Consider the following 22,337-nt stretch of genomic DNA (forward strand, 5'->3'; position numbering starts at 1 on the left):
GATCCTCCACTGGTCTCACCCCCTCAGGAGCAAGGGAGAATGAAGAAAACTAAAGACACAAGGGAAAGATTAGTCCAAATGACTAACAGACCACAACTACTAGTGCTTCTATCAGACAGAGTCCAGCACAACTAGATGGTGCCCAGCTACCACCACTGACAGCTCTGACAGGGATCACAATAGAGGGTCCTAGACAGAGCTGGCAAAAAATGTAGAACAAAATTCTAACTCAAAAAAAGACCAGACTTACTGGCCTGACAGAGACTAGAGAAACTCCAAGAATATGGCCCTGGAACCCTTTTACCTCAGTAATGAAGTCACTCCTGAGGTTCACCCTTCAGCCAAATATTAGACAGGCCCATAAAACAAAATGAGACTAAAGGGGCACACCAGCCTAGGGGCAAGGATGAGAAGGCAGGAAGGGACAGAAAAGCTGGTAATAGGGAACCCGAGGTCGAGAAGGGAGAATGTTGACGTGTCATGGGGTTGTTAAACAACGTCATAAAACAATGTGTATACTGTTTAATGAGAAGCTAGTTTGTTCTGCAAACCTTCATCTAAAGTACAATTAAAAAAAATTTTAAAAAGACCACCCTGCCTGGTATGGGCCCTTCAAGGTAAGGTCATTCTACTGTAGGGGGAAGCAGGAAACAATGGCAGCACAGTTTTGTGTGCCTGTGTACACCAGCTAAGAACTGAAGCACTGGCACCATTTAGCCATTTAAATGACAACTTCTCTAAGAGAGAAGTCTATTAGTACCCTATTGTTATGTCACCAGCCTCTAGAGTGAGCAAAGACAGAGCTACCTAAATGTCTTTTTTTTAAGCTATACAAATGTACATAAATTCAACTCATATATTAAGAGACATTTAAGGCCACAAAAGCAAATCATTTACTACCTACTATGTAACTTACATTTTATTGAAAGTACCTTGCATTCATGATGGATACTGTCTGCGTTTTGCCACACATTATTAAAAGTTAAACTATTTTTTACATGCAAGTAGTGTGAATAGTTTTTCCCACATGGGAACACTGATTATAAAAAGATGACATACCATGAGTTAAGTGTCTATTTTAATTGAAAAACAAACTGCCTAGTTACACTTCTCCCCCCAAAACACAAACTAAGAAGTTAACTGAGTCTCTAGCCAAAACATTCAAAGGTGAGGGGATTAAAAGTACAAACATGAGTCCTCAGATTCAATTAAGGGAGCCTTGCTACATATAGGCTAACCCACACTGGTGGTGCTCCTTGACCCTAGGGAGCTGGGAGACAGCCTAATTAACAACCCACTCAGGCCATTTACCTCAAACAGCCCTTTTCCGGTTTCCAACTCACGAATAAAGATAATTATTTTGTTAATTCTATTTCAGCAAACTTTTCCAAGTTGTTTTATTTACAATGCCAACTTTTAGAAGGTTGCTAAAGTTAACTAGGCAGAAACCACTTTACAAAAAGAGGGAAAACCCAAAATGCCACTTTCTATAGAGAACCCACAGTTCAGTTTTATTCAGAGCAAAGGAAAAAAAGAAAAAAAAAACTTTAAAAAATCACACTAGAAGAAACTCAGCTAGAGGTTTTAGAATCCGTACTCAAACTACACATGCAATGAGGACAACATTCTGCTAATACAGTTGATTTGCTGCTGCATTTGTCTACTGTTTATCTAATATTAACAATTATAAACAGAGCAGTGCAACTAGTATTTGGAATAATCCTTATAGTGTTACAGTGTCAGGCACAACATTTCACTTCTCTTCACACCACTGGTTCTCTTTGCGTACCTAGAAGAAGAGAGAAATATAAGGAAGTGCCTTAACTTGAGTAGTCTTTCCTAAGACTCATAATAAGACCTAATGATTCATTAACAGACTGTGAGGTGGGTCAGAAGGGAACAAATGGAAACTTGGAAAAACATCAGGCTAAGCTTATACTTTCTGGTTCCCTTTCTAAGTCTCCTTAGATTTTTATTCTGCCCTGCTGAAATGATCAAAAAAGCAAAGGCAGTGGGCAATTACAACTTTAGTTGTCAAAGCTGAAAGGGCAAATTCGAATAGCCTATTCACATAATTTTGGTTTGTGGTTGTGTCAACGAAATCATTCTGATCTATTCATCCATGTTCTCCCCATTCACTAAGTTGCTCTGAGGTATACATCCATAGTGCCTGCTTTACCGAAATCAAGTATGTATCAGATGCCGCTAAGTCCCAAAACTTGTAGCTGCTAAGCGATTTAATACAAAACAGTTCCTTTGATTCAATTTTTTTTTTTTTTTCTATAAGAAAGAAAGAACCATATCTAAGCATTTAGACTAATACAGACAGACTAACAAGAATACGCTTAGGATGCAGAAGGTACCCATTATCCAACCCTCAACTAAGTTGAAGGTTCCTTGATACAGGGCCCTCTTTTCCTAGCGTGTTAAATGGGTTGCAATGTCTTTTAAAAAGCATGTGATCAAGGATGAGTTATGCGCTACCTACCTGGGCTTCCTCCTCTTCGGTAAAGTCATTTTTGATATTGAAAGTCTTGCGAATCTCCTCAGGAGTTTTCCCCTTGATCATATTCGCAACAGTCTTGCATGTAACATCAAGCAAACCTTTGATGTCTAAGTAGTTTGCAGCCTGTAAAGTGATATGTTGTTTTTTATTCAAGTATGCCCAATGTTTTAAACTAAATCCAAAGTTAGTGATTGATAATCCTTACGTAATTAAACTCAGAATGCTAGTTAGTTTTAAGAAATTAAAGGGAGAATAAGTCAGACATAAGCTCTCCTATGAAAGGCACTTTTGTACATGCCCTTCTTTATTATACCTGTGTAATACTGAGTCCTTGTGCTGCCTTAAGCAAACTATATAAACTCAAATTTGGGGGTGAAGGGGACAAGTATCACATGTCAAGTCTAGGCAAAAATATCTGTACTTAAAGAGTTCAAATATAAGCAGTTGAAGCATAACATTTTATTGCTCTTCTCAAAGAACAAGCTTTTGGTTTCCTTATTTTCTCTTGTTCTCTATTTTATTGATTTCTGTCCTTTATTTCCTTTTTTCTGCTTACTTTAGGTTTAATTTGTATCTTTTACTAGTTTCTTAAAGTTGAAGCTTAGATCACTGATTTGAGACCTTTCTTCTTTTCTAATATAGGTGTTATAGTATTTCCAATTTCTAAGTACTACTTTAGCTGTATCACACAGATTTTGACGTGTCCTTTTTTTATCACACTTAAATTTCCTTTCTCATTTATGTGTTACTTACAAGTGTGTTATTTAGTTTTCAAATATTTCAGGTTTTCCAGATTTCTAATGTAATCAGAATATAATTTCATTGTGGTCAGGGAACACACTTCGTATCACCTAAATTCTTTTAAATGTTGGGACTTTTATGGCCTAGAACATGGTGTACCTTGGTAGCATACACTTGAAAAGAATATATATTCTGTCATTAGACACAGTGTTCTGTAAATGTCAATTAAGATAAGTTGGTCAATAGTATTATCCAAGTCTTCTATAGCCTTACTGATTTTTCATCTACTTATTCTATCAATTAATGAGAGAGATGTTAACATCTCTATGATTGTGGATCTATTTCTCCTTGTGAGTTCTACTGGTTTTTGTTTCACTGTTCGCAGGGTCTGCTTTTAGGTCGATAAATGTTTAGGATTGTTATATCCTTTTAATGAACTGATCTCTTTTACATTTGAAAGTGATCTTCTATTCCTGGCAATATTCTATAGATTCTCCAACTTTCTTTTGATTCGCGTTAGCATGTTGTTGTTGCTGTTATGTGCTACTGAGTCAATTCCTACTCAAAGCGATTCTATACGACAGAGTAGAACAGAACTGCCCACAGGGTTTCCTGGGCTGCAATCTCTACGGGAGAGGATCACCAGGTCTTTTGACCAGTGGAATTGCTGGTGGGTTCAAATCACTGACCTGTTGGTTAGGAGCCGAATGCTTCATCACTGTACCACCAAGGGCTCCATTAATGTTAGCGTAATACACCTTTTTTCATCCTTTTAACTTATGTCTTTATATTTAAAGTGGGTTTCATATAGGCAGCATAGTTGAGTCTTGCTTTTTATCTGATTCAACAATCTCCCTTTTACTGGATGTTTAGGTCATTTACACTTACGTAATTACTGATACGTGGATTTAAATATAGCATTTCATCTGAGTTCAGAGTGCTACAATTCACTATCAATGAATTTACAAATTTAACTCTATGTAAAAAGTGTTAAAAGCTATGGAAAAGAGATACCTTATAGTGTACATCAAAAACATACCAGAATAAGTTCGAAAAGTGTTCCCTGGTCAACTTTCAGGAATTCTTGGTCCCAAACAGGGATATCATCTGTTCTCTTTTCTTTGTTTTCATCATCCTCAGGAGGAGGAGGGTCATCCTTGTGGTGGGTGCACCACTGAATGACCTACAACAACAAAAGTTCATTCCTCTGTGGCATTTCATCACAAGATATTCATTCCACTGCTGGTTTGGGTTATTCCTACACTGGGATGAGAACTGGCTAGAGGTTGCCTCGAACAATAAATTAGTCAGTAGATAAGCCTGAAAAGCAAAAATGAAACTTGAAGAAATCTTTACAACCCTAGAGGCCGGAAGATCTTAGATAAAAGCAAAACATGCAGACAAATGAAAATAGTAGACCACATTAAAAAGCCCCTGTGCAAAAATGATAAAATCACACAGAACACTGACTGGAAGATACCTACAACATGCGCTACTGACTCTGGATTAGCCTACAGAATATAAAATCTTAAAAATCACTAGAAAGAAATGGACTAAAGATATGAACAGATAATTCACAGAAGAAATCTGAATGGCCAAACATGAGAAAATGCTCAGTCTCATTAGTAATCAGAGATGTAAAATCTGATATACTACTTTAGAGTGCCAAAAAAAATAACCAAGATTTTGATATTAACTCTTGGCAATACTGTGAGGGAAACAGGAACTCTTCTACTGGAGAGGGTACATTGGTTTAGTCCCTTTGGAAAGGACTAAAGCACCAGCACTATCTACTAAAATGCATGTGTGTGCACAGTATGACTGAACATTCCTAAATATTCCCCAGACAAGGGCAAAAGAACACTCAGTGTTAAGGACAAAACAGGAAAAGCCCAAATGTTCCCTTAGTGGGGGAATGAATATGTCATAATTAAGGTTCAGAAAAGTGATTAACTATACTGGATAAAGAACAAAACCAGTGCTGTGAACGTTAAGTTGAATAATCTAGGTGGGCACATACGAGTTGGTTGTACTAATTCTTCCACTTTCTCATATGTACAAAATTTTTTCATAATAGAACATTAGGGGAATAAACAATGCTAAGAGAAAATGAGAGAGCTGAGAAATTATACTGCCTGGATGGGGAAAACAACCCTAACATCACTGACACTAATCAAAAAAACAGAAAATAACAAATGTTGGAGAAGTTGTGGGGAGACTGGAACTCTTACATGCCCTGCTGGTGGGAATGCAAAATGGTACAACCATTTTGGAAAATGATATGGCACTTTCTTAAAAAGCTAGAAAGAAATACCATTCGATCCGGCAATATATCCTAGAGAAATAAGAGCCAGCACACGAGTACACATATGCACACCCATGTTCAAGGGAGCATTATTCACTATAGGAAAAAGATGCAAACAACCTAAGTACCCATCAACAGATGAATGGATAAACAAGTGATGGTACATACACACAATGGAATACTATGCAACAATAAAGAACAATGATGAAATCTGTGAAACATTTCACAACATGGATGAATTTGGAGGGCATTATGCTGAGTGAAATAAGCTAATCACAAAAGGACAAATACTGTATGAGAACACTATTATAAAAACTCATGAAAAGGTTTACACACACGAAAAAACAATCTTTGATGGTTATAGGGTAGGGGGCACACAGGGACATGGGGAGGGAAAAACACTGAAGTGGTAACTTTGGCGAAGACTAAGACAGTACACAATACTGGGGAAGTCAGCACAACTTGACCAAGGCAAAGTCACAGAAGCTTCATAGACACATCCAAACTTCCTGAGGGACAGAGTTACTGGGCTGAGGGCTGGGGACCATGGTCACGGGATCATGATCTGAGGGGACATCTAGCTCAATTGGCATAACATAGTTCATAAAGAAAATATTCTACATCCTACTGTGGTGAGCAGCGTCTGGGGTCTTAAAAGCCTGCAAGCAGCCATCTAAGATATATCCCAGCTAGAGCAAAAGAGAATGAAGAAAGCCAAGGACACAAGGGATAGATTAATCCAAAGTACTAATGGACCACAACTACCACAGCCTCTGCCACACTGAGCCCAGAACAACTAGATGGCACCCAGCTACTACCACTGACTGCTCTGACAAGGACCACAACAGAGTCCTGGACAGGGCAGGAGAAAAACAGAGAACAAAACTCAAATTCATAAAAAAAAAAAGCCAGACTTGCTGGTCTGACAGAGACTGGAGAAATCCTGAGAGTGTGGCCCCCAGACACCCTTGTAACTCAGTACTGAAGTCACTCCTGAGGTTCACCCTTCAGCCAAAGATTAGGCAGGTCTATGGGGCAAACGATAACATACGCGAGGAACAGGCTCTGTAGTTCAATCATGTATACAAGACTAAATGGGCACACCAGCTCCATAGCAAGGACGTGATGGCAGGAAGGGACAGGAAAACTGGATGAATGGAAACAGGTAACCTGGGATGGAGAAAAGGAGAGTGCTGACACATCACAGGGTTGGCATCCAATGTCACAAAACAATTTGTGTATTAATTGTTTAATGAGAAACTAATTTGATCTATAAACTTTCACCTAAAGTACAATAACAAAAAAAAATACTATAAAGAAAAAAAATGAAAAGAACTTTCTAGAATGAAAAACAAAGCATAAGGGGCTTTAATAAAACAAACAACAGCTTATACTCCTTGTATATTGATCGTTGTATATGAAACTAAAGAAAGAGCACCACGTACTTGCTTATGGAGGCACAAAAAAAACTCTTAAAGGCTACGTAAAAAACTAATGAGAATTATTACTTACAAAGGCTGGGGGGTGGTTACTGGTCAGACAGGAGTCCCTGGGTGGCACAAATGGTTAAGCACTTATTACTAGCCTAGAGGCTGGCAGTTCAAACCCCAAAGGCACCTCGGGAGACAGGCCTGGCAATCTGCTTCTGAAAGGTCAGAGCCTTGAAAACCCTAAGGAGCAGTTCTACTCTGCACACATGGGGTCACTGTAAGTCAGAATCGACTCGATGGCAACTAACAACAAAACTGATCAGATGAGAGACAAAGACTGAAGATCTTATTGGATACTTTCACAGTTTTTGGATCATATGATTATTAAATATTCAACATACTTAACAGTTTAAATATCTGTAAGTAATAACGCAAAATATGTTTAAAAAACAAAACAAAACACTTTTCATTCTCAGAAGGAGGCCTGCATCACCCAGTTCATTAGCTCTGACTTCATCCACTCCTTCCCTGCTGAGTTACTACGCTTTAGCCACCACACCAGCCTCCCTGCCTTTCCTCAAGACACACCAGCTGTTATGGACTGAATTATGTCTCCCCAAAGTATGTGTTGTAAATCCTAACCTCTATGTCTGTGGTTATAAGCCTGTTTAGGAATGGGTTTTGTTACGTTAATGAGGCAAGACTAGTATATAATATATCTTGAGTCAATTTCTTTTGAGATATAAAAGAGATTAAACAAGGAAGCAGAGCAGAGATGGTAAGACAGATGCCAAGACACATGGAGATCTCCAAGGAACAAAGAAGCAGAAGCTGAAGAGCCAAGGACCTTCCTCCAGAGCCGACAGAGAGAGACTTCTCCTCAAGCCAGCACTCTGAATTCACACTTATAGCTTCCTAAACTGTGAGAAAAAAAACCCCGGTAGCACAATGGTTAAGCGCTCGGCTGCTAAGCAGAAGGTCTACAGTTTGAACCCACCAACTGCTCCACAGGAGAAAGATGTGGCAGTCTGCTTACATAAGGATTTACAGCCTTATAAACTCTATGGGGCAGTTCTACTCTGTCCTATAAGGTTGCTGAGTCAAAATCAATTCGACAGCAACAGATTTGGGGGGTTTTGGAAACTGTGAGAAAATAAACTGTTAAAGCTATCAACCTGTGGTATTTCTGTTACAGCAACACTAGATAACTAAGAATTTGGTACTGGAAGAGTGATGCTCTAACAGATACATAAAATGCGGAAGTGGTTTTGGAATTGGGTAATGGGTAGAGGCTTTAAGTTTTAAGGTGCCTAATAGTAAAAGCTTAGATTGCCTTGAAGAGACTGCTGGTAGAATTATGGATGTTAAAAGCAACTCTGGGTAGGACTCAGAAGTGAGGAGACCTACAGAGAAAGTCTCTACTGTCTTAGAGAATACATATGGCACCAGCAACAGAATGTCAGAAATGTGGACGTTAAATGTGCTTCTGGTGAAGCTTTAAAAGATGATGAACACGTGACTGGACAATGGAGAAAAGGCGATGCTTTTTATGCAGTGGCAAAGAATTTGTCTGAATTATATTCAAATGTTTGGTGGAAGGCAGAACTTGTAAGTGATAAACTTGGAAATCTGCCTGATGAGATTTCTAAGCAAGATCTTAAAGGGATCGCGTGGTTTCTCCTTGACGCTTACAGTAAAATGAGAGAATAAAGAGACGGACTTAAAAACTAACAGTGCAAAATGAAAACAAACCCTAAAAATTTGGAAAATTCTGTTGCACAAACTAAGGACGAGTGTCCTAGAATGTTCACCACGGACGTGGCTACACAATCTTTTATTAAAGAGATTAAGCCTGTGACTGATGGATCTAACCAACTACCGCAGCAGAAAATCCATCAGCTTAGACTAAAGGGGTCAGAAAAAGGAAAGAACGCTGTCTGCCTGTTGGAATTCTACAGGCAGGAAACACGCCAGAGGAGCTACATCTGTTGTCCTCCAAGAAAAGAAAGAGATCCCTGGAGCAGCTCAGAGATCAGCAGAACTATTGGAAGGAGTACAGGAAGCAGACAGTTTCAAAAGTGGTGGAGCCACATTCTCCTGAACTTCCAAAGGTGGGGCCACAGATTTCTAGGGTTCAGTCAGATCTTTACCAACTTGGTTCCAGAGTGCGGAGATGCCATGAAGTTGTGCCAGGCGTGTGGTGCCACTGCCCAAAACTGAGGGTGTGGGATTGCCATGCCCAAGAGGCAGGAGAACGGGACCTGCAGGGGCCAAAGAGGTGGGCTACCGCTCAGATAGACTAAGCCAGTGGGGCCATCTAAAGCCAAGGGAGCAGGGTTGCCATCCCAGAGGGCCTGGAAGGTGGAGCTGAAACCCAGGGCCGAGGCAACTCCACCCAGAATCCAAAGGGCAAGGCCAACACCCACAGTCTGGATTATTTTCAAGCCTTGAGAGCTAATGTAAATTGTTCTGCTGGGTTTTGGACTTTCTTGGTGCCCGTAATCCCTTCTTTCCCTCCAATTTCTCTTGCTTGTAATGGAAATATCTACCTTGTGCCTGTTCCACCATTGTACTTTGGAAACAGATAACTTGTATTCCAGATTTCACAGCAAAAAAAGAAATTTTGCTCCAGAACGGAATACACCTAAAGTCTCACCCATATGTGATTTAAATGATTCAGAAGATGAGATTTTGGACTTGAAGTTGATTTAAGACATTTGCAATGATGTGATGGGGTGAACGTGTTTTGCGTATGGCAAGGACATGAATTTTTGGAAGCCAGAGGGTGAGGTGTTATGGACTGAATTATGCCCCCCAAAAATGTTGTAAATGCAACCTCTATGCTTGTGGTTACAATCCCATTTGAGAATGGGCTGTCTTTGTTATGTTAATGAGGCAGGATTAGTGTAAGGTATATTTTGAGTGAATCTCTTTTGAGATATAAGAGAGATTAAACAAGCAAGTGAGGGAAACAGAGATGGGGTAAGAGAGATACCAAGCCACATGGAGACCTCTAAAGAACCGGGAAGCAGAAGTTGAAGAGACAAGGACATTTTTCCAGAGCCAACAGAGAGAAAGCCTACCCCTAAAGCCGGCTCTCTGAATTCAGACTTTTAGCCTTCTAAACCGTGAGAAAATAAATTTTTGTTTCTTGAAGTCATCCACTTGTGGCATGTCTGTTAACAGCACCACTAGATAACTAGGACACCAGGCAATGCTCTTGTCCCAGGGTTACTGCATCTGCTCCTTTTGCCCAGAATTCTCTTCGCTCACATATTCACACATCTTTGTTCAAAGATCACTTTCTCAGTACGGCATTTCCTTTTTACTTTTAAAATAGCTAACTCCCCATCTACTACCCTCTCTTATCCCCCCTTTCCTTTAATCTCCATAGCTTTTCCGTTTGACACATTTCTTACATCGTGTTTCCCCAGTCCTTTAGAATATAAACTCAACAACAGCACTGCTCACTATTGCATCCCCACCATCTAAAACGTACCTGGCTTTGAATGAATGAAAGCAAAAGTCCTTTTAGAAGCATTTTATGTTACTATAAAATAGAACACGTTAACTGCAAGACAAAATCCAGGTGTCAGAAAGAATGAGATCTACCTAGACGAAACTTAAAAGCTTCTGAACCATGAAATACCATTAACTAAGACAAGCATAATGATAGAAAAATCCATATGAAGAATTCCTACAAAAAGCCTAATAGAAATATGGACAAGGGAAAATAGACAATAGAGAAAATAGAAATGGCTAATAACAGATGTAAAAATATGCAGGCTTAGACAATTACCTAGTCTAGGGAGATTAAAAAAGACTGGTAATAGCCAGTGTTAGAATATGGAAAAATATGCACTGTAGCTGATACTTCAAGCAGAGGTCAAGTTCTCAAGAGAAAGCATAAGGTCAACTGGGTCCATTTCTCAAGCCTAGTATAAGTCAGCTTCCTAATGTGGAAACAGGTTGCTGTTTCTTTAGGTGAGCATCTAATAAATAGCTTGTGTAAAGGAACCATGTGCCCTGAAACACTGAAGTCCTATTCAATGTGGAGGGCTGTTTATGCTTAACACACAGTAAGGTAATCAACCGAACAACCAAAACAAAAAACATATCTGTGTTCTCAAGCTCCCTGTGGGGCATATCCATTCAGTGGACAAACAAAACTTTTCCTATTCTGCTAAGCATGTAATGTTGTATTTCAGTAATTTAAATGTGGCTTTAATGCAAAAGACTATACAACTCAAATATACACACACACAAAAAAACAAACCAAACCTGTTGCCCATGAGTTGATTCTGACTCATAGCGACCCTACAGGACAGAGTAGAACTTCTCCATACAGTTTCCAAGGAGTGCCTGGTGGATTCAAACTGCTGACCTTTTGGTTAGCAGCTGCAGCACTTAACCACTATGTCACCAGGGTTTCCAAATATACACAGGGCCTGGCTAAATAAACTACAATATATTTACAGAGTTATAATCGTACTATGTAGAGTTTAAAAAAAAAAAGAATTGGGAAGCTAAGATCACCAGGCTATTGTTAAATGAAAAAAATACAAGTACAAGTACACATTAAAGTGTATAATTTGCTACCTTGTTTAAGAACAGGGGAAAACATTAGTATCTGCTATTACAAAATACTAAGAGAATAAATGATTACCTGAAGAAGGGGGATGAGAGTGGATAGGGACAGGAATGGGAACAATGTGTTATATATCCCTTCTTGCTGACTCTGGCCATTTTGAAAAAATAAATCTAAAGTACTCACGATTCAATTCCACCATGCTGAGAGGTGGTGTCCTTTTGGAGGGTGGTGCAGTGGTTAAGAGCTCGGCTGCTAACCAAAAGGTCGACAGTTCAAATCTACCAGCTGCTCCTTGGAAACCCTATGGGGCAGTTCTACTCTGTCCTATGGAGTCACTATGGGTCGGAATTGACTCGGCAGCAACAGGTTTGGTATCTATCAAACTGTAGGTGTATAAACCATCCTGTGACACAGATATTCTACACCTAGACCATCTATCCTAAAGAAATGCTTGCATAGGTGCATCAAATAATGTAAGAATAGTCACTATAGATTGGTAAGTCATAGTTTTTTTACAGTTAAAGAGAATTAGGTAAATCTAAGGATGCTGATATAGGAAGATTGCCAAGATATATTCTTTAAAGGGTAAGTTACAAAATAAGACCTGATACGTAAAAGCACAGATAGAGGATCAGAAAGATGCCCAATCAGTGACAAGGGTCAACTGTGGCAAGGGAGCAGATAGGATTTTTTTTTGGTACAATACTGTATTAAGAGCATCCAAAACCAAACCCGTTGCCACTCAGTCGATTCCAACTCACAGTGAGTGATCCTGCAGAACAGAGTAGAACTGCCCCATAGGGTTTTCCAAGGAGCAGCTGGTAGATTCAAACTGCCAACCCTCTAGTTAGCAGCCACAGCTTGCTGTAGCTCTTAACCACTGCACCACCAGGGCTCCAAGAACATCCAAGTACTATTTAAATAAGTGTTTAAGGATTTTCAAGGTCAGAGTAATTCTAAGTGGTAAGTTCCATATTAGACCCATTGCCATCAAGTCAATTCTGACTCATAGTGACCCTATAGGACAGGTTAGAACTGTCCCATAGGGTTTCCAAGGAGTGACAGGTGGATTTGAACTGCCAATCTTTTTGGTTAGCAGACAAGCTTTAACCACTATGCCACAAGGGCTCCAGAGTGCTATATTAGGCTGTTAAATTTATGTGTATTAATCAATCACTGTTGCTAGTATATAGCCAAATAAAATCTATAGCAAAAGGTCAAATATGATGAGTCTACTTCTAGGAATTTTTGCTCTAAAAAGGTTAGCCATTCCTTCCTATTTCATCAGGATTTTAAGTATCACACGCTGGGCTCAGAACAAATCATCTACACAAAGGGCCAGTGGAACTGAGCAAAAGCTTAAAAGCTAAGTTCGCTAAGAAGTCTATGTGACTCGCTCCAAAAATTAAAACCCTTAAAGACTTTACCTTTTTTAATATTGCTGCATTAACATTTGGTAGAGGAACTGGATCATCATCTCCTTCATCATCCATTCCCAAATCTAAAAAAGAAAAAAAAAAGGAAGAGCGTCACCATTATTTCCTAAGACCATTATATTATGCACACCAATCGAGCTGTTTCAAACTAGTACTAAGAATAGTTCCCTTAAGAGCATTTAAAACCAGCAGTTCCAAACAATGACTCCATGAACTACCTGAAACTGTAGATAACGTTGTGTGAGTAGACAAACACAGGAGTACAGTCGTGTGTAGCATAACGTCCACAATACATTCTGTGAAACAGGACGTTATGTGATTTGGATGTTGTGCAAACACCATATTATATATTTAGCAGTTACGTGGGACACCTTCTGTTTCACTTCCAAATTGATACTTCTCCTTTGTCTCCTGCTGCTGCTATCACTAGCACGGGTTTTGCTGTGTCTGGGAGCCATGAGGTACTTCACGGTAATAAAAGGAAATTAAACAGAGAGAGAGTGCAACACTCAAGAGACACACAATACATGAGACTGGATGCTGCTCCCTGTGAGCCAAAGCATACACTGTTATACAGTAAACTTTTATCTGTAAGTAGGGAAAGTTCACATTAAAATAACAATAGAAAGTAAAATACAGTACATACATAAGCCAGTAACATAGGTGTTTATTATGACGACCAAGACATACGTATTATAGGTTATATATGTACTGTACCATTGTTTAAGGCTGGCAGCGCAACTGCTTTGCATACAAGAGACATAAGATACACGTGTTACATGCAGGAAGCTGTTGCCTTTGCTACGTCTGGTTATGTTCACTACATGTCGTTCTGATTGGGATTTGTGAACTTTAACTTTATGGGACCATAGACGTATGTGTGGTCGGAGGTTACCTGAATGGACGTTATGTGGTACATGTCTGTATTATATAAAGGGAGTTCTAAATTTGGAGGAAAAGTGATTTAATAAGTTGGGCTGAAATGAATGGGTAGCCATCTGGAAAAATATTAAAGCCAGATCCTTATTCTCACTCTTTATATCAAATTCCCTAGATGGACTGTATTTACAAAAGTAATACAATGAAAAGAATTGCCAAGTAATAGGCTCTCAATCTATTCGTACCTGAAGCCCTAAGATGTATGTGTATATACGCACACGCACACAACATACCATGCAGCCACTGACAAAAACAGGGAAGCAGCTCCATACACACTGATATGATCTCAAGATTAATTGTTTAAAAGCTAGGTATAAAAAGACAAATGTTATCTGAATACAAATGGAAATACACTTATGTATTTATGTTTAAAATATCTCCAGAAGAATACATAAGGAACTGTTAACAGATGTTCTCTCTACAGAAGTAAACTAGAACCTGGGATAAGAGATTTACTGTCAACATATATGCTTTCATGTTGTCCATCATGTGCATGTTATTACCTACAATACTGAATCTATAGGTTTTCCTGGTAAGATGATCGAACTTTCAGATTCTCAAAGTGGTCAGTGAACCCCAAAGAAAAAAACTTAACATCCATGTTACTTAAAGATTCTGAATATTCTTCAAATGAGTCTGCTGTTCAGTTTCTACACGACTATCAAGAAAAGCTACCTAAGAAAGTTACTTCATAGTTAACAAGTACCAAAATCAGACACCAACAGTTATTACAGCAGTGTACTGGCTGTAGCACGGTATCAGTGATGCAGACATGGCCAGTGCTGAGTCCAAACATCTGAGTCCCTAATATATGCCAGGTGCTCTACAAGGCAATGAAGATTCAGCAAGCAATAAAGAAGATCTGCAGAAAGAGAAACTGCTACAATTTTAGATAGGGTTGTTCAGTATGCCTCACTGAGAAGGTGAAATTTTAGTAAAATCCTTAAGGAGGCGAGTATACCTAGGCAGAGAGAATGACAAATGCAAAGGTGTTCTGAAAGGAGTGCCTAGCGCATTATAAAAACACTAAGAAATCGAAGGTTACTAGAGCAGGGTTAGCAAGGGGGAGAGCAGCAGATGGATCAAATATTGGGACGAGACAGTAAAGATGGGGGAGAAAGGGGCAGGAAAACCAATTACAGGGTTGACAATAATCCAGGCACAAAATTGTGGTTTGGACAACGTTGGTAGCTACAGAGAGGCAAGAAATGGTCCAATTCTGGATGCACTTTGAAGGCAGAGCCAGCAGGATCTCTCGGCAGATGGGAAGCAGAATGTGAGAGAAGTCAAGGATAACTAAGGGTTTATGGCATGATCAACTAGAAGGATGGAGTTACCATAAATTGACATGGAAATGGCTGGCAAGGAACTGTTCTGTTTGAGGTTGGGGGGAGGAGATCCAGAGCTCTGCTTCCTAAGTCTGGGATGTTGTATATTCAGGTCTAGAAATCAGCAGAGATCAGAACCGCAGATAGGTTGGAAATATCTGAAGGATTATGATGCTACAATAATACTAGATGAGATGATCAAAGGAATGAGTACAGATATAATGAAGAGGCCTAAGGACTAAGCCTTGGGGTACAGCAACCTTTGAAGATGGGGAGATCAAATGTCACATGCTGCCTAACAGGTCTAGATGATAACTGAAAAGAAACAGTGCATTTGACAACATGGAGGATACTGAGCTTGACGAGTAGTTCCAGTGCAGTGGTAGAGACTAGAGTAGACAAAAGGAATGGTACCTTGTTATCCTGTGGACCCACACATCTTCCCTCTCGCCAATGCCCTTTCCCTGACCCCATTCCAGCCTAGACTAAAACTATAAAATGGCAAAGTCAATGTCTCACTTCAAGCTCAATTTGGATCACTTATGTTTTTCCTGAGCTGGTACATTTTTAATCAGAGTAGAGACAAAGAAACTTCACCATGTAAAATACTTGTATACAGGGAAGTAAGACATTAGAGAAAACAATACAGAAGACTAGTTTGTTTAGATCCAAATGTTATTTGGAAGGAAGTTTAAGTCACATTAAAAATAAGGACCTTATGGTTGTAAAGGATTACTTCTCTAGCATTTAAACTAAGGACTTGCAATGGATTCCTTCTTATAGAATGAATGCACAAGTAGCAACAGTCATTCCTTTAAGCTATTTAGTTTCAAGGACTTCTGGAAGACACCTGTATCGTGATACAACACCTGGGTCCTGAACAAATCAGCCAATCCACAGGTACACATGCCAAGATTTTCTCTTCTGATTGTCCTGTGTTTAAAAGGTTTTATTTTTGTTTTCTAAGTCACATAAAACCCAAAACCTGCGATACTGCAGATGCAAAACAAGGAAAGCAGTTAAGTTGGTGAATTCAATAGACTGCAGAACAGATTTGATAGGAATGGAGAAGAAAACTGCTTTGAGCTTGAACATGTTACGTTTGAGACTTTTTCAAAAGATCTAGGTAGTAATCCTATATATGCCATCTTACTTAAGATAAAGCCATTCACCTCTGATCCCCAAAGGCTAAGCAGGAAAGAATAATTAACTGTTGCTATCAGCCCACTTGGAGTCCTGGTGGCACGGTGGTTAAGAGCTTGGCTGCTAAGCAAAAGGTCAGCAGTTTGAATCCACTAGTCGCTCCTTGGAAACCCCTACAGGGGAGTTCTATTCTGTGCTGTGGGGTAGAATCGACTCGACAGCAATGGGTTTGGGGTTTTTCTTTTTTATTTTTGGTATAGCTCACTTGCTTCAATGATCAAAGTTGGCTTGGAAAACCTTTAAGGAGCACTTACAATCTCACATTGGCAAATGCTTCTCTGAAGCAGCACAGGACAGATTAGTGTGTCAGGTGCCAAGTAAGGTGAAATAAAGAACACTTTCATTGCCAAAGCAAGTATGCAGGCAGCAATTTTGGTATCAGTTCCCAGATCTTGTAGATAAAATCTTACTCACCTGCCTTTAGGAACACTTGGATTGCTTTCACACTCTTTATTAGTAAGCATATCCTAGCTCTTCAACCAACAGGTACTTGATGAACAGTGACTGTGGGATGTACCAAGGGGTTTACAACTTAATAGAAGAAATCTACCTATAAGTTACCAGGATACAGGACTCTTAAGTGCCACATGATTGGTACCAATTACCAAAGGAATTACATATACAGCTTTTATGAGAACACAAATCACATGCTTAGAAAACAAAAGACACAGCCACTGCAATTCAGCCACTCCCTCTACCACACCTAAGTATCTGTTAGAAGTCTTAACTTCTTCTCTTGGATCCCCACTTGACTGATCCTTTCCACAATCTATATACTCCACTTGCTTCTGATTTCTACACTCTTAACACCCAACGTGACACCCCTCAGCCCACAACATGGCTGCCCAGCCAACTTCATCTCCTCCCATAACCTGCCATACAAAGCAAGTCTATCCTAGCAGTTCACAACTCAGGGCCCAAGATCACATACTTAACTGCATAGTAGATTACTACCTAGATCTTTTGAAGACGTCTCAAACATGTTCAAGCTCAAAATAATTTTCTTCTCCATTCCTCTCAAATCTGTTCTTCTGTTCTGCCAACTCCAGTACCACAATCCCACCTAAACCCCAAAAGATCCCCGAACACACTCTATCTACTATACTTCAGAATGATCTCCCAAAACATCCTAATTTTCCTGGATTTGAAATATCACCTCACTAGTAATATACGTTGGCCTCTCTCCACAGGCCTGAAGAATAAGAGCCAAGATGTATTCCACAGCACCACTTAGCACACAGTTCTATTAAAGCACTAATTATATCACATTACAATTTGTCTTGATTGGTGTCTAGCTTCTCCACTAGTTTATAAATTCTTTAAGGGCAAAAACTATGCCTCGCTTACCTTCTTTTCACCAGCATGGACCTAATGTCCTACGTATAACCCTTCTCTCAATTATCTATAAGCTGTAGATCTTCCCCACAGAAATACCTTTGATATCTGAGTACAGAAGAACACTATTACTAAGTTTTTTCCCCTCAATTCTAGACACTAAATTGTATGTCTCCATACACTAATGTCCACAAGCAAAAGCAATACAAAAGACAGATCTAAGTTTAACGAAATACAGACAAAAGAGAAAGCTTACTAAACACACAGACAGACATCTGTTGAAACAAGGTACCCTTATTTAGCTACCATATAGGAAGGTATCCCTTTTCCAAAAACTCTAATTTTTGTCATTAGAAATTGTGAATCCAAACTTACTTGAAAAAGAAATGGGCCATAGTCTGAAGTTTGGAAATCACTTCAGAAGTTACTAGCTTCTGACCTAATCCACTTAATAAGAAAACAAAAACCTCATTAATTCAGACAATGCAGAAAGGATGACTTTAAAGGAAAAAAAAAAAATTTACCCTGTCTTACCCTTCAGCACCTGTGATAGACAACTGCTCCTACATATGCAGTATTCACAGGCTATCTCGAACTACACATTTCATCACCTTTTCTCCTTCCCAGGTTTTCTAATAAACTTACCTTCCAACATGGTCTTGATAGTCACAGATTGTTTGGCAATTTCCACATCAACTTCAAATATCTCTCCGTCAGAACTCTGCAACTTAATTGAAGGCATCTAAAAAAGGTATTATGAATTTGAAAATTTAAAGATTAGTCAGTTCTATGACATTTGATCAACTACAGTTTGTCGGAAGCCCTCTAACTTATAAACTATAAAATCCTAAGGACCTGCAGTATATAATCAGGATATGTTTACAGGATTTGTAAAATAAAGTGGTTATTCCCAGGCTAGCCTGTATTTCTTTAGAAATAATTCCAAAGTATAATTCCCAGGAACAGAAGATTTTAAGGCCTGCCCTACTGAACTATTAATACAAGTTTAAGAGTTATATTCTAGAATTCTGAGACCACATGCACCTCATGAGCAGCCACCACCTGTCAGTGGAGGCTTGTGTGTTGCTGTCATGCTGAATACATCTCAGTGGAGCTTCCACACTAAGGCAGACTAGGAAGAAAGGCCTGGCAACGTACTTCTGATGATCAGCAAATGAAAACCCTATGGATCACAATCCACAACCAATCATGAGGGTTGTACACGGGGGATGGCATGAGTAAGAGGCTCTACAGCAGCTAACAACAACAAAACTCGTTTATTTACCGTGTGCCTGCCTTTCTGCTCCCAGTGAATTCTGATTACTACCATTTGAATAGTTAACTGCCACAGAGTTAACTGAAAACCTGAAAAAGTTCAGTCAAAAATAAACAAAGCTACTAAATAAAACAGTAATTGCCCACAGTGAGACCTACCAGTAAGCTCAGACCCAGAGAGTAGACTGGTATTCTCATTTATGTTTGGACCAATGCAGGATCATAGACAAGAAAATAAAACTAAGGATGAGAAGACATTAGTACAATTCCCTAAATCTAACAAGCAGCTTAAATTTCAGACACCTTATTCATGTTTCATTTCTGACCTGGTGTCCAAGTTTGAGATCTTCCACCAAAGTTCCCACAATAACTTATTACTTGCTCCAAAAAGGTATTTCTTAACTCTAATTATGACTCATTAGGAAAAAGACATCTCTTTTACAAAAGCTAAGCTATTAAAACTTCAAAGGACTTGGCAAAAAGAAAAATCGCTTTAAAATTAGAAGTTCCAAATGAGCAATTTATCATCTTCAGATTTTTTTTTTTTTTAAGGGCAGCAATACCTGACTATAAAGATTAATTCAAGGCTTCCCCAAATGTCAAATACAGCTTTTAAAGGGCCCATGTTTCTGGTGTATTCTTCATTCTGTGATGTCACTATTTACTAACTCAAAACCCCTCTAGAGCCTTCCAGGTACACTGTATTAACAAGTGTCAATTCTTACATAACCAGTAGAATTTCGCATTTAAAACATTCACTGCACCCATTTTAGGTTCAAAGACTTAAGACCCATGACATCGGTTAAAATAGCTTTTCTGAGACAACTGTCCCCACCCCCAAACAGCCAAGCAGTTAGGAGAAGCAAAAAGGTAAAGCCTATGTCTTAAAACCAGCCACTGAAATATCCTGCTCTCACTCATCCATGGCTGGAGAGAATCAGATTTCACTTATTAATTCACAAACATGTCTGTTTCTCCGTGTTCCTTAGTGCTTGACAATAATGCAGTTGTCCTGCTCAATGGAGAAGGGCTCAGAGCAGGATGAAAAACAACAGAGGACTCTCTCCCTGTGACAAGGCAACTACAAAAGACACCCGCAAAAGAAGATATTTTAACAGGAGCACAATTTTAACTCACAACATGTTATGTTCTTTTTCAGCAAAGTACTGGAATGAGCATTAAAGGGTCAAAGTCTGACAATACAATTGATAAAATTACCTTTAATCGAGATGACTATCTCATATTCCTTTCAAATAACTCACAATAAATACCAAGACCTGCTTAGTCAAACTCGTGTATTAAATTACTCTTAAGGCAGCTGAGATCTTATTAAACAGCAGAAGGCAATCGGTTAATCTGTAATGTGATGCACTCTGTAATCCTAGGCTTGACACTCAGAGAATTTTTTTTTTTATATACTGCTAGAATTAACTGCAAAATTTTCAGATAATAATGGCTGAAATTTTGATTTGACACGCTTTCAAGATCATTCCTTCAATTTTTCAGGCTCCTGTACTTGGAAATAAAATCACCCACGGTGGCTGGCATAAGAGGGTTCTATCACATCACACGGGAAAAAGTAAGCCCTGTCTTTAAAAAAAAAAAAAAAAAATTTTTTTTTTAAGTGACCCAAAATTCTTACACCTCTTTTTAGACCGCACAGTAAAGGCGTCTGCACTGTTCTATGACACAGATACATTCTATTGTGACGCTCTGCTGAAAAATTCATGCCCAAATGACCCAAACCTGGAGTTTCCATTAAAAAGTGAACCAAAGCCAAACACCTCGAGTTAACTTTCAGAGTTAGGGCTCCTAAAACACACTTCTACGACGATGGTATCCCTTATTTATACTACTTGTTTGAACGACCCCAAGCGGTGGCAAAATAATGGACAGAAATACTCAGACGGAGCAGGCGACTACCTGCTTGCAAACACTAGGCCCTAACACACAACTCATTCAGCCAGGACCGGTAGCTAGTGACACCAAACACAAGGGAGAGGAAAGATGGAGCCAAGAATCCAGCGGTCCCAGGCTACCGGCAGCACCTTACCTCCGGACAGTGAGAAAACAGACACAGACATACGCCCACGCCGACAATGAAGGAACCCCCAACTCAAAGCCTCGCCGCCACCCCTGCCTGGGTCCCCAAGGTTGAATGCCAAGGGAGGCCCCAGGCTTCGCAGCTGGGCTCCGCGCCGGCGGACGCTCGCCCCGGGCAGAGAAGGCCCAACCCGGAGCTCGCCTCGCAATTTCTCCCACCCGCCTGGGCGCCCATGAGGCACCGTGAGGACACACGGCTTGCCGAGGCCTCGCCGAGGGGCGGGGTGCGTTGACCGGGGCCGTACTGCACCTCTGATGCCCCGGGTCCGCAACGGATTCCGCCGGGCCTGAGGAAAAGCCAGGCCCAGTCGCCTCCCGCCCCGGGTAGGCCTAAACCGCAGTGGTCGCTACCCAGCCCGCAATCTGCAGCGCCACTGCCCCTTCCAACTGGTTCAGCGGCTACTCACGCTGTTCGGGCTCAGAGAGACAGCGGACCAGAGGCCAGCAAGAGCCGGGTGGCGTCAGCACTAAAAGAAAAACGCAGAGAACAAGGCCACTACGGCGGCGCGGCGCGGCGTCGGCCTTTATAGGGGCGGGTGAAGGCGCCGAGGACCTCAGGGCCTGTGGCGTCACAAAGCCGGCTGGGGTGCCCACGGAGATTGCCTGACGGGAGGCAGGAGACGACAGGGTGGGTGTAGGGCGCTGGCGGAGCCGGGCAGGGCGGAGAGGTGGCGGGGCGGGGCCAGGGGGCCGAAGGGACTTTATTCTTACCCCACCCTGGAAAGCGCGAATTTTTTTTCCTCGTAGCGGGAACCGGGGACCAAGTGGGATACCTCCGCAGCCTGGAAGGGTCCTTCAGGCAGGGGCTGTCTTAAGGCGAATTAAAGCCCCCAGTCCTGAAAAGCCTAGAAACAAACAAGGAGACGAGTGTGTGTGTAGGCGGGGGCGGGGTGACGTTTGGGAGGGCCTGGAATGCTCCTTTCATGATGGGAAATCTGGGGCTCGGGAGACGAAGACTTGGCTAATGGGTTTTGCAGTCACCGCTCTGAGTTTCCTGTAACGGCCTCAGTTTCCACCATTGAACAGATAGGGCCCGTGCTATCTGCTTAATATGAATTATCTCACTCACCACAATAATTGCATGAGGTAAAATACTGTTATCTTTTTTCCTTTTTCTATATGAGGGAACAGGTACAGAATGGTTA

The 22,337-nt window shown here is 40.4% G+C and overlaps 1 protein-coding gene across 1 annotated transcript; it reads right to left on the bottom strand.

Annotated features, from left to right (window-relative positions):
* Positions 1-1,061: 1,061 nt before the first annotated feature.
* On the bottom strand, positions 1,062-21,732 carry SKP1 (S-phase kinase associated protein 1). The gene is made up of 6 exons (XM_003404493.4): positions 21,600-21,732; positions 18,460-18,556; positions 13,001-13,074; positions 4,287-4,430; positions 2,489-2,629; positions 1,062-1,789 (listed from the first exon to the last, which is right to left on the bottom strand). The coding sequence occupies exons 2-6, from the start codon at positions 18,554-18,556 to the stop codon at positions 1,754-1,756; spliced, it is 492 nt and encodes a 163-aa protein (XP_003404541.1). The 5' UTR covers positions 21,600-21,732; the 3' UTR covers positions 1,062-1,753.
* Positions 21,733-22,337: the final 605 nt, after the last annotated feature.

This window comes from Loxodonta africana, chromosome 2 (assembly GCF_030014295.1).
Source record: "Loxodonta africana isolate mLoxAfr1 chromosome 2, mLoxAfr1.hap2, whole genome shotgun sequence".
Lineage (NCBI taxonomy): Eukaryota > Metazoa > Chordata > Mammalia > Proboscidea > Elephantidae > Loxodonta > Loxodonta africana.